Here is a 17,317-nt window from a genome sequence, read left to right on the forward strand (position 1 = left end):
CATGGAACAGCTTCCGCATGAGGATAGATGAAGAAGACTGGGACTTTTCAGCTTGGAAAAGAGACCACTAAGGGGGGATATGAGAGAGGTCTATAAAATCATGACTGGTGTGGAGAAAGTAAATCAGGAAGTGTTATTTACTCCTCATAACACAAGAACTAAGGGTCACCCGATGAAATGAATAGGCAGAAGATTTAAAACAAACAAAAGGAAGTATTTTTTTCACACAACACACAGTCAGCCTGTGGAACTCCTTGCCATAGGATGTTGTGAAGGCCAAGACTATAACAGGGTTAAAAGAAGAACTAGATAAGTTCATGAAAGATAGGTCCATCAATGGCTATTAGCCAGGATGGGCAGGGATGGTGTCCCTAGCCTCTGTTTGTCAGAAGTTGGGAACGGGCAACAGGAGATGGACGCTTGATAATTCCTGCTCTGTTCATTCCCTCTGGGGCACCTGGCACTGGCCACTGTTAGCAGACAGGACACTGAGATAGATGGACCTTTGGTCTGACCCAATATGGCCACACTTATGTTCACAACTTTGACTCGTTGGGCCCATTTATATTATCTAAATTAATACAACAGGCCTTGTGGCTGATCCAGTCTGGCCATACCCTTGAGAACATCCCTTAATTTACCCCCTTTTTTATGGAAAGTCTTGGGTTGTGTATTTGTGTGTGTGTATGTAGGTGGGTGTGACCCTGCATATGTGTTAGTTCCACCAGCCTCATGTCTGAGGAGAAAAGAACCCAGGTATCCTGGTGGACCTAAGGGGGGAAGGTTCCCTGGACACATCTTGGGTGAAAAGTCCATACTCAGCGCACTGATGGAGCTGCAGGCTGGTCTCACGCGCTCCGAGCCAGGACCTTCCTCCTTGCCCTCCTCAGGGCCACGGCCACGTCCTTGTTCCTCAGGCTGTAGATGAGGGGGTTCAGGGCGGGCGCCACCGCTGTGTAGAAGATGGCCACCTGCCGGTCACGCTCCTGGGAATAGCTGGAGGCCGGGCGGAAATAGAGCCAGGCCACGGTGCCATAAAAGAGCATCACCACTGTCAGGTGGGAGCCGCAGGTGGAGAGGGCCTTGCGCAGGCCGTGGGCAGAGCGCAGGCGGCCCACAGTGACCCCGATGCGGGCGTAGGAGGCCAGGATGAAGACGAAAGGGGCCAGCACCACCAGGACACCTTCGGTGAAGGCAGCCAACTCGTTGGAGAAGGGCCGGGTGCAGGAAAGGTGCAGCAGGGGTGGCAGGTCGCAGAAGAAGTGCTGCAGGCGGCGGCTGCAGTAGCGCAGCCGGGCGGCCATGACTGTGTGCAGCAGGGAATGGGGGATCACCACGGCCCAGGAGACGGCGGCCATCTTGAGGCAAAGGGGCCGCGTCACCACGGTGGCATAGCGCAGCGGGTTGCAGATGGCCACGTAGCGGTCATAGGCCATGGCGGCCAGCAGGTAGCCCTCCATGTTGCCCACAGCCATGAAGATGAAGAGCTGGGCCATGCAGCTGGCGAAGGGGACGGCCCGGCGCTGGGTCAGGGCATGCACCAGGGCCTGGGGCAGGGTGATGGAGGCGAAGCTCACATCCACCACGGCCAGCTGGCTGAGGAGGAAGTACATGGGGCTGCGGAGCTGGGGGTCAGCCCACACTGCCCCAAGCAGCAGAGAGTTGCCAGCTAGGTTCACCAGATATGTGGTCAGGAGCCCTGCGAAGATCAGCGGCTGCAGGTCCTGACGTTCAGACAGACCCAGGAGCACAAACTCGGAGACGGATGTCCAGTTGGCGTCGTCCATGGCGAGGGACCACGGTGGCACCTGAGCAGGGAGGAGAAGGGAGTTGCCAGTGATGTAACGCGCTGACGAATTATGCCAGCTGTCTTTGGATAACGGTTTAACAGCTCGATCTTGTTTTAAAGTTGTTCCACGTTGGAGACTCCAACCCTCACTAAGTTCTGCTCATGGTTACTGACCCTCGCTGTTAAAAATTTACACCTTAAGTCTTGTCTGAATTTGTCTAGCTTCGACTTCCAGACACTGGCACTCAGTATTCCTTTGTCTACCAGACTGATGCTCTATGACACTGGCAAACCAAGCGCTTGCTCTTGCCAAGACAGCAGACAAAAGCTAAGGACTAAGAAACTCATAGCTGGAGGCCAAAGCAGTTCACCTGTATGGTAGTTTTGCTCAAAACAGGGATTAGTCTCATAAGAATGTATTTGGCATTTTGACTCTATGTAACGCTTGTAAATTGCTGCTGGCATTAATCTCACTTACAATGTCGGTATTCCAAGCTATAAGAAAATATGTATGTTTTGCTTTATAGAAAATGTTTGCTCAGAACTTGGGAACCCTCCCCGCCACCCATCCAGAAGGACTATCCAGATCAGATGGGCCACCAAGGATCATTGCAATGCAATGGATTGGTTAATGGCCCTGTCACACCTTCAAAATGCTATGTGCAAGAAGGTTCATCCTGGGGTCTCGGAAGCTGAATGAAGGAAATAAAACAAAGTCATGGGAAAATCATCCATCTCTTTGCCGTTTGAACTCCGGCAGGGCCAGAGACACCAAACTGAAGCCAGAGATCCCCAGGGGTTACCTCTTGGGTCTGCCCTGAAAGACACTTTGAAGGGACAGGTCTCTACAAGTTGGTCACTCACAGGATTTCAATGACAACTCATTAAGGTGTATGTATTTGCTCACTTTAACCTGTGAACAACTCTCTTCTTTCTTTTTCCTAGTTAATAAACCTTTATTCCGGGGTGGTTACGGGCGTTGTCTTTGGGGACTGGAAGCAACCTGAATGTGGCAGGATTTTTGGTGGAAGTGGCCATTGATCACTACCTACATAGGTGCCGACTCTGTGGGTGCTCCAGGGCTGGAGCACCCACAGGGAAAAATTGGTGAATGCTCTGCACCCACCGGCAGCTCCACACCTCCAGCTCACCTCTGCCTTCTCCCCTGAGTGCGCCATCCCCACTTCTCCTCCCAGTGCTTGCCTCCATGAAACAGCTGTTTTGCAGCATAACAAGCTATGGGAGGGAGGGGAGAGGAGCGGGAACGCGGTGCACTTAGGGGAGGAGGCGGGGAAGAGGTGGGGCCAGGGTGGGGATTTGGGGAAGGAGTCCAATAGGGGCAGGGAGGTGTTGGGAGGGGACTTTGGGGAAGGGTTTGGGATGGGGGCAGGGCAGGGGTGGGAGGGGGCAGGGAAGGGGTGGAGGCGGGGCGGGGCCGGGGGGATGGGGCCGCCAGGAGAAGTTGGTGCCTATGACTACAGACCTCAAGATGTCATCAAGTCCAGCCCCTGGTGCTGTGGCAGGGCCTAGTAAACCTAGACCATCCCTGACAGGTGTTTGTCTGGCCTCTTCTTAGAAACCTACAATGATTAGAGATCCCACTATTGGAAGCTGGCTCCGGAGTTTAACTACCTTCAGAGTTAGAAAGTTTTTCCTAACCTCTAACCTAAACCTCCCTTGCTGCAGATTATGTGTACATAGAGAACAATGGAGTCCCGTCCTCATTATAACAGCCCATAACAAATGTAAAGACTGTTCTTCTTTTCTCAGGACTAAACATGCCCTGTTTTTTTAACCCTCTCTCCTAGGTCAGTTTTCTAAACCTTTCCTCATTCCTGTTGCTCTCCTCTGGACTCTCTCCAGTTTGACCACATCTTTGTTGAAGTGTAGTGCCCAGAACCGGACACAATACTCCATCTGAGACCTCACCAGTGCTAAGTAGGGTGGGACAGTTACATCCTGTGTCTGATATACAACACTCCTATTAACACGCCCCAGAATATTAGCCTTTTTTCACAGCTGTTTTACTTTGTTGACTCACCAGTTATTCCCCAGTTTCTAGCTGCGCCTTTGACTTTCCCTGCCCTAAGTGAAGTACTTTGCACTTGTCATATTTTCAGTGCCACCTTGTTGAATTCAGACTGATTCTCTGATTTGTTGAGGTGGCTTCGAATTTGCATCCTGGCCTACAAAGTGCTTGCAACCCTTCCCAGCTTGGGGTCAGCTGTACATCTCATAAGTGCACCCTCCACTCCATTATCTAAGTCATTAATGAAAATATTGACTAGTCCCGGACCCTGGACTGACCCCTGCAGGACCCCGCTAGATACGCCTTCCCAGTTTGACTGAGAACCATGAAAACTACTCTTTGAAGACAGTCTTTTGGCCAGTTGTACACCCACCTTATAGTAATTTCATCTAGACTACACGGGGAAGGGGGGGGGATAACTTCCTGACCACTTCAGATGACCGACTGAAGCCCTGAAGCATGAGATTGCATTCTAGTCATTGTTATAATACCGAGCTCCAAGTGTTACAGGCATGCCGAGGGAAATGCAGGTAATTCTGTTCTCTGCAAGGCCCATGAAGGGGTGAAAAGGGGATTCATAGAGTCCAAGGTGAGACAGGAGGGAGGTTCTGAAATAACCTTCCACTTGGAAAACAGCCTAACTGGTGTTAACGGGGCCTGCAATTCAAGAAGGAGGTTGGCCAGTTGGAAAGGGTTCAGAGAAGAGCCCCGGAAATGACTGAAGGATTGGAAAACCTGCCTGACAGTGAGAGATGCAAGGAGCTCGAGCTCTTTAGCTGAACAAAGAGAAGGTTTGTCTAGAAGTACCAACATGGGGAACAATCATTTGAATAATGGGCTCTTTGATCTAGCAGAGAACGGTCTAACCCGATCCAGGGGCTGGGAGTTGAAGCTAGACACAGCGGCTGTGATAGCCTGGACTTGAGTCCACGAGTCAGGAGGGGACCTGTAGGAAAACCCTAGATACCACAAGATTCGGGGTAAAGTTCATGAGAGTCACACCATAGCGAGCACATTGCTGCATATTTCCAAGCATGCTCAGCTGCTACGCAGGATGTCCGGAAAACCTACCCAACAGGGGCTCAGTCTGCTTAGTTCATCGAAGAGCCGGTGAAGACGGGACTTGGTACCAGTTTGGAAACATGCTCGCAGCCCTTCGCCCGCATCTGGATCTTGCCTGCAGCCCTGGGCCCTCTCAGCACCACACGGGAAATGCAGAATGACCAGGGGCTTGGGGACAGGTCAGGCTCTGGGAAAACTCTCCTGTGAAGAGAGACGAGAAAGATCAGGGTTGCGTAAAGCATAAGAGGGAGAATGACACAACGAAAATGGGACTGAGAAAAGAGCTTGGGGGATTCTGTCGTTCCTGTCGCATGGCACAAGAACAAGGAGACAGCCCATGAACTTACAGTGAGAAATTCAAAAGACACACTCTCGCACTCAGGGACTGTGGAACTCACTGCCACAGGATGGTGTTGAGGCTAAAATCTAGCAAGATTCAACGAGGAAGTGGACATTTCCAAAGGGAAGAGGAACATCCAAAGTTAGATTCTCTCAAACCAACTAAACGTTGTGGAAGGGATATTAAACCTCATGCTTCAGGGAGGTGTGAAACCTCTAGCTACAAGTGGTCAGGAGGGAATTTCACATGGGCTGTGTGTGCAGATCCCCACCTTCTTCTTCAGGTTCTTATTATACCTGCTGACACAGCTTGTGAGATTGGCCCGGGCCGGGGATGGATTCTGTATGAGAGGAGGATTATTCTGACCCAGTCTGGCCATTTCTACACCAGATCCCCCACTTTCAACTCACACACAAGCACCATCATTCATGATAAATCTTTGATGGCCAGCAAAGGGCTCTGATTTTGTCTCCTCCAACCCAACCTTTCCCTCAAAAAATTTCCACCCGCACAAGTCAGAAATTTCCCATCAGATGGATTTCCCCTTCCCCTCCATAGGTGGAAAACTATTTATTTTTTTCAACAAAATGGGAAATGTCCCACCTTTACGGAAAATCCCCAGATTTCCCTCGAAAAAGCCCAACGTTTTTCTCAGTTTGGGGTCAGCAAAACCCTAAAATTTTAGGCTAAAATCGTGAAAAAAATATCTTTGGATTTTCAGGAATTTGTCTTTCTTTCCAGGGGCTATTAAGTGCAGAGTTGCCCACATGTATAAATGAGCATGCAGCTCTAATGAAGCAACCCCCTTTATTAAATTGCAGCAAGGGAGGTTTAGGTGAGACAGACACTTTCTAACAGGCTAGCGAAGCCTTGGGAAAAATGACCCAGGGCAGTTGGTGGAATCTCTGTCTTGGGATGTTTTTAAGAACAGGTTAGTCAAACCCCTGTCAGGGATGGTCTAGATAATATTTAGTCCTGCCTCAAGAGAGTGGATAGATCGAGGGCCCTTCCAGTCCTACATTTCTGTGATTCTTGTCGTAAGGTGAAAACAGGACAGAGAAAACACCTTAAAACAACAACACGCATGCTAAGTAGCTTCCCAGAGCTCACCCCAGAGCCCTGGTCGGGGTCTGTCCTTCAAACTTAGCAAGTTCATAACAGACCATGACCACCAACCTATCAGCAGAGCGTAGCTTCAAAAGGCTGGCGTGGGTTTTATGCATAACTGGAATTTACGTCTCCTTAGAGATCCCCCATGCAAGCCTCTTGACGCTGCTTGGCCACGTTTCTGTTCTTATCTGACGCATCATTCCATCTGGGCTTTTGAAGTGTTTTCTCATCGATGCGTAGGGGGGTGGGTTCGTGGTGACCTCTAGCGCAGTGGTTCGCAACCAGGGGGACACGCACCCCTGGGGGTACACTAAGGTCTTCCAGGGGGGTGCATCAGCTCATCTAGATATTTGCCTAGTTGTACAACAGGCTACAGAAAAGGCACGAGGGAACTCCGTCCGAACTAACATTTTATACAGACAGTGACTTGTTTATGCTGCTCTACGTCCTAGTCACTGAAATGCAATTACAATATTTATATTCCAGTGGATTTATTTGATAATTACATGGTAAAAATGAGAACATCAGCAATTTGTCACCATAATGGGCGGTGACACGTCTGTATTTTTAGGTTTGATTTCGGAAGCAAGTCGTTTTTAAGTGAGGTGAACCTTGGCGAGAGGCAAGACCAATCAGACGCCTGAAAGGGGTCCATTCGTCTGGAAAGGCTGACAGCCACCTCTAGAGATCTTCCCTGATTTAATTTCTAGCTCAGATCTTTTCGAAAAACATACCGTCTCAGCTGAAAAATTGTCAGGGGTGGTGAATCCACAGTGCCCGTCAGTAGATTGTGCCCATTGTTAATTACACTCATGGTTATAAATTTATGCTTTTGTTTACAGGCCTATTTTGTCTAGCGTCAGCTTCCGGCCATAACACGTCCCATCCCACCTGCCCCCTTAGAAAGGTGTCGTGTCATCCCGGGCCCCAATAACGCAGAACCTTTGCAATGAATGCAAAAGACCCCAAAGAGAATTCAACTGACTTCAATACGGTCACCCAAGAGTATTGCGGGAAATGGCCCCTTCTGTCCATGAAACGCCTGGGAAAGGTTTGATGAAAAGGCTCCGTTTTTCACGGATCTTTTTCAGGGGTCTGGGTACAAAACACGTCCTCCCTCTGAGCTCTCGGTTTGAGCTGGTCACTACGAGGAGACGCGGTCTCCCCAGGAAATCGATGCTCATGCTGAAGGTGACAAGACGGAGATAGCTCCGGGTGCCCTGAGAGCCCCATCCCGGTGTACGTGGGGAAGCAAGGGTCTACTGAGCAGGGACCCACCAGCGCATGGGGTCCTTTCCCCGGCACCATCAAAGCATCTGGCTAGACAGGGCGACGCATGAGGGTGGAGATGGAGGGGCCAGGGCTGGGTGAGGGACTGCTGGAGGCAAATCTGGGTGGGGAGCGTCTTTCTGTTCAGAGACCAGATACCAGGGGAGGGAAGGACAGATGGACGCACAGGACATGGGTTTTTTTCCCTGCTGTCCTGCTCCCCCATCTGTCCTGGTCTCTGTGCCCCCAGATCCCGTGCCCGCCCCCCCCATCCAGCCTGCATTGCAATCCCAAACTCTCCCCTGCCATCCCCCCATCCCTGATACGCAGCCTCACCTTGGACAAGGATGCCTGGCGCCTGCCTTCTCCCAACATCTGCAGAGGAATGGCCACCCATCCATAAAGATGAACTCCAGAAACCGGGCCCTGGGGGCAGCAGAGCCGGCCTTAATTAGCCCCCGGGAGACAGTGACTGAGAAAACAGTCACTAACGCTCAACCGAGCCGCCCCCAAAGCTGGCAGGCTCAGGGGGATTCCTGTCATCTTGGGAGGTCTCCCCACGGACTGTCAGAGGGCAGCCAGTCTCCGAGTCCTCTGAATCACTCCCCTGCGCTATCCAGTCCCCGGAAACTGGCAACTCACAGAAATTCCACTTCCTCTCCCCCCAAAAGGTGCAGCGTGCCTCAGTTTATCCGTTTTCCCTTATCTCCCCTCCCCTCCCCAGCTCCTGGACACCACCCGTGGGCGCTTCTAATAAAACCAAAGATGTCTCATTTAAGAAAGAACAAGGATTTCCATGCGCCAGGAGAGAGAACGGTTGCAAGACAAAACAAGAATCACACCACACAAGGCTAGCCTTCTATATAGTGACTTCCCTAGCTAATAAAGTCGGTTTCCCCCTTCTCCCGAAGAGCAAATTGGATTCTGGTTTTTGTGACTCTGGCCAGCCCAGCGTCAGCCCGTTGGGTCCACAAGACCCAGGATCCAAACGTTCATGAAAGCTCCCTCGCCAAGAGCCTTTCCCGACACTCTATGACACCGACCGCAAACGTTTGTCGTTATTCGTAGCCAGGACTAGCTCCTGCCCATGGTGATGTCCCTTTTCCCAGCGGTTTTGACTCTGTGGATGCACAGTCGACCCGTGGAACTCGCTGCCGGGGGATGTTGTGGAAGCCAAGAGAAGAACCGGGCTCGAAACAGAACGAGAGACGTTCATGGAGGATAGGTCCAGTAATGGCTATTAGGCAAGATGGTCAGGGATGCGACTGTCAATATTAATCCATGACGCCGTAGGTATAACCTGTAATACGTCTCACCGTGCTTATGCGTTTTAACATGGTCCGAGCGTCCTGCCAGGACCAGTTTTGGGACAGTCTCTCGGGGGAAGCCCTTCCATGTGCTAGACTGCAAAGGAGGCCCTGCGGCTTAACCGCCTCGCACCTTCCAGCCCTGTGTCCTAAGACTGGGGGGACCTTGGCTGTCTAGCCCAGTGGTTCTTTAACCTTTTTTTCATTTGCAGACCCCTACAAAATTTCAGATGGAGGTGCAGACCCCTTTGGAACTCTTAGACATAGTCATGGTCTAGGCACCTTGTTGGTCCAGGTCAGTTTCAACCAATTCCTTAGGGAATGTCTGCACTGCAGGGAAAGCCCGGGGCTCAAAGTCAAGGGCAAACCTAACCCCTTTCTGTCTACACACAAATCACCCTCAGTACGTTCATCCTTTTTTCAAGACTATGATACATTTTGTACCAAGTATGCCTTGTGTGATATCATTTGAAAACCCATAATCTGCTGAACATTAGTGGCCTCGTAAAATATGTGTAACAACATTGCATGTAAAGTTATACGATTCCGCTGTATGACGTTTCTGAGCCATGTTCCAAGTTTAGAAAAGCGGGCTCAAACCAGTTCCTCAGAGACAAAATGTAAACTGATGCCTCGGCCAGGTGTCAACATCATCAAACGGGCCATTGCCTGGTTAAGAGGCCATTCTTTGGCAGAAAGAAATGTGTGAGGATAAAATTGAAGAACAGAGGCCACAAATTCTCTCTCCCTTCATCTCTACTCACGGCATCGACTTAAAAAACCTTGGATTGGGGAGTGATCCTGGCTGAAAGATCCAGCCGGAAAGAACATGTGATGAGAGAGAGAGAGAGATCCTTTCACTTTAAATTCACGTCGCTTGTTAAGTGAAGGGATTAGTTTGCGTTTTTACTTTTTATGCCTTTGTAACCAACTCTGACTTTTATGCCTCCTTACTTGTAATCAATTTAGACTCTATCGGTCTGGAGTTAAGAAACTTTTCTTGTTTTAGCGACACCTGGGTGGGTTTGGATGGAAGTGTCCGGGGGACTCCTTGTGCCGCTTGTTTTCTGTTAATGAAATGACGGGCTATGGACGAGCTCATGTTGTCCAAGAGTGGGCTGGGCAGTGAACGACGTACAGTGCCGGGGGGCTGGGAATTTGCCGGTGTCGCTCTGCAGTGTAATTCCTGGGTGGCTGGTGCAGTAGAGCCGGGGCGTGATTTACACATTGGAGGCTGTGTGTGAGCAGACCAGGAGCGGTGTGAAAAGGATCACCGGCTGGAGAACTGAGGGGACCCTGCTGTCCCAGGACCCCACGGGGGGTGAGTCAAGCCAGGAGCCAGGGTTCAAGCCTTATAGACATGGCCCTACTGGGGAGTCCGCCAAAAGCATCCCACAATCCCGACTTCCTTTGTCCTCTGGCCCATCGAGTCTGGGAGACGGTCAGGTTTTGGGAGGGGCCTGGGAAACCTGGATTAAGGGTGGTTGGACGCAGGCCGGCGTAATGCAGCGTGGCCGCTGTGGCTGTAGATTGGGACCCGACGTTCCACAATTCCTGGGCTTAACCATGAGTGTAGACGCTCAAGCCCTGGGTTAACCAACCCAGCATCTGCTCGCTCCAGTTCAACTCACCCTGGATTAACCCTGCCATGTAAACAGACCCTGTCATGGTTCGGTTCAGTCCACCCACACACCCCGCCGGCTCTTCGCCTGTCCCGAGAGCAAACTCAATCCTGTCCCCTCCCACAGACACACTGGGTAGCAATGAACAAAAGGGGGGAAACCGAGGCACGGGGCAGCCTACAAAAACCATTGCAAAAATTCTCACTTGGTCACAATCTCACATGTTCCCCCCCACCTCCTCGGGTGTAGTGCCACCTTGGTGTAGTGAGTTTGTTGGTCTGTGAGGAACGGGTCTGTCTTGGGGTTCGGTTTGGTTTGTCCCAAGGACTTTCGGCCAAGGCGTGTTGAGCTAAGAGCGCAGGGGGAAGCTCAAGCACCAGGCATGGGTCTTGCGGGAGCAGACAGAGATGGGGAAGGCAGCATGGCCCTCCCCTGGGCTACACCCCTGCTTCCCGCTGTGATCCATCCCCAGCGTCTTAGTTACCGGTAACGGTTCCCTGCCGCTCTGGGCATCGTTAGCTGCCGTGGCCGTTGGGGACGGGAGCCGGGGGCGGAGAGCAGCGGCTGATGGGTTGCAGCGGGAGTTTGGGGTAATTAACAGGATGTTTGTCCCAAACTAAGGGAAGCTGTTCATCGATTCACCTCCCTGACCCAGCGTGAGCGCAGAGCTCTGTGAAACCCTCCAGACTACCATGCACAGAGATTGGGAGGGAGAGAGTCATTGACCCGTACCCTGAGACAGCCCGGGGCCTGTCCCACCTCCATCTCTGGGCTTCTGCAGGGAATCAACCCCCCTCTTCCCACCCCCCTAGGTAGCAGTGCAGCCCACAAGGGGTGGGGGGGAAACTGAGGCACGCACGTGATTTGTACAAATATTACAGCCGATTCCCATGCCGGCCCAGCGTTGCTCCTCCTTGTGGTGGGGGGTGGGGAGGGACACTCACTCGCCCTGCCTCCTTGGACGAACTGGAAAGGAAGTTGCAGTGGGATAAATTCAGCCAGGGACTTAGGGTGGAAATTTTTCAACCCCCCCGCCCCCAAGGGAATTAAGCACCAAACAATTGCCCAAGAGGGGAGCGGCTTCTCCAGCCGGGGCCATTTTCCTGCCATCCTGGGAAGTTTCCCTAAAAGATCTGCCCAGGGAATTATTTGGGGGCAGGGCTCTGGGCTGTGGAGGTCAGATTGGCCGACCACCATGGTTCCCACCAGGGTTGGAAGTGGTGAAATGAGCTGTCTCTCTAAAAGGCAGGCTTTGATGCTGATGCTGTGGCATGTGCTACAATCTGGCATGGACGGGGTAGGCATGGAGTCCCCTCTGGCCTAGGGAACCTTTGAATCTAGGAAGCCTTTTCCAATCCAGTCTCATGCTTCAGGGCTTGGCCTGCAGGGTCAGGAAGGTCCCCCACTCCGACTCTCAGATGCACAATGAGCCAGATGCATTCTGGGTTTTTTCCCCCCCAACACTCTGCTCTGAATCATCAGAGACGGGCTGGGAGCTTTGAGACGGTTCAGAAAAAGGCCCGGCCGGTGGGCCCGCTCCCGTGCTCAGCTCTGGCTCGCCCCATGTCAGCGAGGCAGGGACCGTGGTGGGTTTTTTGCTGTCCTCTGGGACAATCGGGCCATCTGAGCGCCATCCTTTACCAGATCAGCTCCTTTCTTCTTGGCACAAGCAGCAGCTGCGCCACACGGGTGATGGAGGAAGGGGCAGCCGGGTGATGGAAGAAGAGGGCAGTAGACATTCTCACCTTCCAAGATCACGGTTTTCCCATCTGACTGGGCAGCTCTGGCTGGTTATCCAGAGCAGAAGACCAGCCTGCTCACTTCTGCCTGCCAAGGGAGCTGTGTCAGTCTCTCCCCACCTCGGTGTGGGGGTGGCACGGGGCGGCTCCCCATTGCCAGCTCATGGCCCAGGGATGCGGGGCGGGAGGGCCGGGGTGGGAACCAACAATCCAGGGAGCCTCAGCTCAGTTCTGATTTGGGTTTCGGTCCAAAAAGGCTTTACAAGGAAATGAAATTTCATCTCCCCATTTTGCAGGGGAGACAGGAGGAGAAGCAGAGCTGGGGAAAGACTTACCCAAGGTCATACAGAGCCGGCTTCCAGTCCCCTCCCCCGCCCCCGCTCTAACCCACTAGCCCCCACTCCCCTCCCAAACCCTGGTTGTACATGGCGACACTAACACAGAAGTGAGGTTGCCTGGAGGTATGTCGTCCCCTTGCAGAACAGGGAATTGAACAAAATCCAAACAGCTGACAACCAGGCAATGCAAACAGGTTGTAAAAGGAGATGAGGAGCATGTACATTTCAACCACTGTGGGGCTGGCAGACTTAAGGCATGTATGTTAATGGGGCATACTGGGGCTGTGCCAAAAGAGGGCAGAGATAAGGTGACAAAGGCAGCCTTAACTGTGCATTTCCCAGATTTCAGAGATTTGTATTATGCTCCACTCAGCCGTCCTACAAGGGCACAACCGACCCCCAATCAACCCTGACTCTGTGCTAACATTGAGGTTTTGCCATCAGCTCTCCTACCTTGTCGAAAAGGGAAAGACACGCTGCTGGTGGGAATTAGTGGTGTAGTAAAGTATTCATTACCCTTATGCTATTTATTACTACTACAGCTTCTTTCGGGCGGATGATTCTTGTTGGTTTGGTCACACGTGAGAGAGAGAGAGAGAGAGAGAGACGCTTTTCTTAGCTTTTCTCGTTAAAATAACTAAACATACGGATACAAACAGAGAGAGAGCTCTTAGGCTCTGGCTATCGGCACAGTCACCAGCACCTACAATTTGTGGAAAACAAAGATCACAAGCCGGTTGACCTCGCTACGGGAAACCGGCTGTACCCAAATTCCAGGGCACGTTTCCAGCTCTTTTCTGCCCTGTCTTCACACACCCCGCCCTTGAATTCAGGACCTTATTTTGAATATTTATATTCTCCCATTTGCCCTTCAGCAGATTCCACACTAATTAGAGTTTCAAACTCATCAGCATTATACGCTGTAGCGTCCCTACAAAGCCGTGACAACAGGAGATGTCACATCCGGCAATTCGCATCACAAGCCAGCCCCGATGCAGGTGCGTTCCCGCTCCAACCTGGCCCCCTCTCCACAACCATTCGAGGATGATTGCTTTCCATAAAACCATGGTGGGTTATCACTGGCGGATCTGCAGGTGGCTAAAAAGACTGAGCTGAGATCCACGGATCTTGTCCCGACGGGGGCAGATGTCTCTCAATGGAAGGGGTGGATCTGGATCGTCAAGTCGGGCAGCATCATGTTCTTTCCTCCTTTCCCATTTTCTCTGTTGGATCTTGAAATCCTGGGATCGTCCCCATAAGGTCCTTTTCCATTTTGGTCAGTTGAGGGCTTGGGTCTCCCATGAGTTTGGGTCAATATTGCACATCTTCAGCTTGGTTCTGAGGGTGTCTTTGAAGTGGTTTTTTTAGCCCATCCTTCATCTGCTGGCCGTGGCTCAGTTGGGAGAACGTGACTGACTTCAGGAGTCAATCTTCTGGCTGTTGAAGAACATGCCCAGCCCAAGGGTGTTGGCGGGGGATGATCAGCACGTCAAGGATGGAGGTTTTGACTTGGTTGGTGGGTCCATCGTCCTGCTTGATTCGGCAGATCCTGTGGTAGCACCATTGACAGTAGTGTTCAAGAACCTTGAGGTGTCTATGTAACGCCAACAGATGCTGGTCATCAGCAGGTGGGATCAAACCAGGGACCTCTGGAGCTTAGTGCATGAGCCTCTACCGCATGAGCTAAGAGCCAACTGGCCATTAGCGAAGGCAGTAGAGCAGACTCATTTGATCTCTCTCTCAAAGTGGTCTCGGTGCCACTAGATGGGACAGAGCACCACACCCAGGAGGTGTGTGGGTTACATCTACTCTACGTGACCCAGGTTCGAGCAACGGAACAGATTGCAGGGAGACCAATGGCCTGGCCCGCGAAGAGCTTGGGTTGAGTCTTGAGGTCACAAGCTTCAAAGGCACGTTTTCTCGATTGTCCAAAAGCTGCAGTGGCACCTTGAGAGCCGGTTGAAGGGTGGAGTTTGCGGCGGGGCCAGCAGAGGGGTCACAGCTGGTTCCCATCGCGAAATATCAAGAGATGTTTGAGAGAAGGGAGCTTTCCATTGGGCTGGACCCGTCTCTGCCACATGGCAGCCGGTCAGATCTTGTGATGTTTCGGTGTCATCCAGGATGCATTTGCTGGTCAGCCGCGAACCCTCCAAATTCCCCAATTGCAGCCATGCAGATGCCCCGAGAAAACCAGCACGGCTCCCAGAAACAGCTCCACAGCGCGGTGCCGATCTGCTCTCCTACATCGACTGCTCTACGTGGACTGTACAACTCAGCTCTGGCGCCCAGAGCTACGCCAGCAACCCCCCACCATGGCGTAGACGCAAGCTATGCTGATGGAAGGTGAAATCACCTCCCCAAGTGGCGGTCGCTTAGTCAATGGAAGCAGACGGCAGACAACCTAGCCATGGCTACACTACGTCGTTCAGGGGGGCAGTGGATTTTTTCATACCGCTCACCCATGTAGCTGTATCGACCTATATTTGAAGTGTAGACAAGGCCTCAGTCCAAAATGCCTTTATCTTGGGTGGAGCCTCGCACTTAACTTATCGTTAAGTTAATTGAAGGGTGAGCTCACGGCTATCAATCTCAATGAGGGCTGTGATTCACCCAGTCATTACGCCCTCTCAGTTTAACAGCACCCGGCAGCAGATGGAAACTGGTTTTGGGGTGGAGAAGAGGCTGTCACTCAGGAACCCCTGGGTCTAATGACCCCAGATTTGGATCTCCAAGGCTGTCCTGCATCCCCGTGAGCCGCACCAAATTTAAAGCAAGCCAAGTAACGATTCGGCTTCTAGAGGGTGTGGAAACCCACTAGCCCTTTTCCGGCCTTGGCGCAGCCGCAGTGTTAAAAAACAAGGGGACGTTTTCTTTAATACCGTTCTCGGTTTGGGTCCCCCGAAGATTTTGTGGGTTCCACGCACTCCATTGGCTAAAACTCAACACACCAAGGTCATTTTGATCCACAGCACGTCAGTCATTCGCTTTCTCTCGCTCTGAGCAAAAAACAATGTGCTTAGAAAGTATCAGGGGGTAGCCGTGTTAGTCTGTATCTACAAAAACAACAAGGAGTCTGGTGGCACCTTAAAGACTAACAGATTTATTTGGGCATAAGCTTTCGTGGGTAAAAACCTCACTTCTTCGGATGCATAGAGTGAAAGTTACAGATGCAGGCTTTATATACTGACCGCTATACGTACCTACATGCCTCCAGCTTCCATCCAAGACACATCACACGATCCATTGTCTACAGCCAAGCCCTAAGATACAACCGAATTTGCTCCAACCCCTCAGACAGAGACAAACACCTACAAGATCTTTATCAAGCATTCGTAAAACTACAATACCCACCTGGGGAAGTGAGGAAACAGATTGACAGAGCAAGACGGGTACCCAGAAATCACCTACTACAGGACAGGCCCAACAAGGACAATAACAGAACACCACTGGCCATCACATACAGCCCCCAGCTAAAACCTCTCCAGCGCATTATCCACGATCTACAACCTATCCTGGAAAATGATCCTTCACTCTCACAGACCTTGGGAGGCAGGCCAGTCCTCGCTTACAGACAACTCCCCAACCTGAAGCAAATACTCACCAGCAACTACACACCACACCACACCAACACCAACCCAGGAACCAATCCCTGTAGCAAACCTCGTTGCCTACTCTGTCCCCATATCTACTCTGGCGACACCATCAGAGGACCCAACCACATCAGCCACCCCATCAAGGGCTCATTCACCTGCACATCTACTAATGTTATATATGCCATCATGTGCCAGCAATGCCCCTCTGCCATGTACATTGGCCAAACCGGACAGTCCCTCCGCAAAAGAATAAATGGACACAAATCGGACATCAGAAATGGTAACATACATAAGCCAGTAAGTGAACACTTCAATCTCCCTGGTCATTCTATTACAGATTTAAAAGTCACTATCATTGAACAAAAAAACTTCAGAAACAGACTTCAAAGAGAAACAGCAGAACTAACATTCATTTGCAAATTTATCACCATTAATCTGGGCTTGAATAGGGACTGGGAGTGGCTGGCTCATTACAGAAGCAGCTTTTCCTCTCCTGCAATTGACACCTCCTCATCTATTATTGGGAGTGGACCACATCCACCCTGATTGAATTGGCCCTGTCAACACTGGTTCTCCACCTGCCAAGTAACTCCCTGCTCTCCATGTGTCAGTATATAAAGCCTGCATCTGTAACTTTCACTCTATGCATCCGAAGAAGTGAGGTTTTTACCCACGAAAGCTTATGCCCAAATAAATCTGTTAGTCTTTAAGGTGCCACCAGACTCCTTGTTGTTTTCGTGCTTAGAAACTTTTTGAAAAACGGCTCTTTTGGGGCGGGCGATATCTCCAGCGCCCGGCTCTCAAATGCTCCCAAATCGGGGTCACTAACTCGCCTCCACACCCTCCTGAGGGGCGCCACATTTCAAAGGGCTCCGCCGAAGCTGGTGGATTTCGGAGGCCTTCAAAACAGGCAGCCTTTAACTAGAAGTCCCTGACGCAAACTGAATTACCATGCGGGAGGCGGCTGCTGGGAACAGACACGCCTGGGCGGCTCCCCCTGGAGCCGTTCCCTGCAGGATGCGCTGGGCGGGGGCCTTGGCTCCCTGCCCCGGAGCCGGCATAAAAGGGGGGGCCCCGAGCGGCTGCTCCGACACCCAGCCAGACGCAGCCTCGGCCACC

The 17,317-nt window shown here is 51.6% G+C and overlaps 1 protein-coding gene across 1 annotated transcript; it reads right to left on the minus strand.

The window, feature by feature from the left end:
• Positions 1-848: 848 nt before the first annotated feature.
• Positions 849-1,787, minus strand: LOC112112650 (olfactory receptor 1L3-like). The gene has a single exon (XM_024208640.2). The coding sequence runs from the start codon at positions 1,785-1,787 to the stop codon at positions 849-851; it is 939 nt and encodes a 312-aa protein (XP_024064408.2).
• Between the last annotated feature and the right edge of the window lie 15,530 nt (positions 1,788-17,317).

This window comes from Terrapene carolina, unplaced genomic scaffold (genome assembly GCF_002925995.2).
Source record: "Terrapene carolina triunguis isolate 2854851 unplaced genomic scaffold, T_m_triunguis-2.0 Scaffold848, whole genome shotgun sequence".
NCBI lineage: Eukaryota > Metazoa > Chordata > Testudines > Emydidae > Terrapene > Terrapene triunguis.

Coding starts and splice junctions, on each gene's coding strand:
- LOC112112650 (XM_024208640.2), bottom strand. CDS start 1,787: ATGGACGACGCCAACTGGACATCCGTCTCCGAGTTTGTGCTCCTGGGT.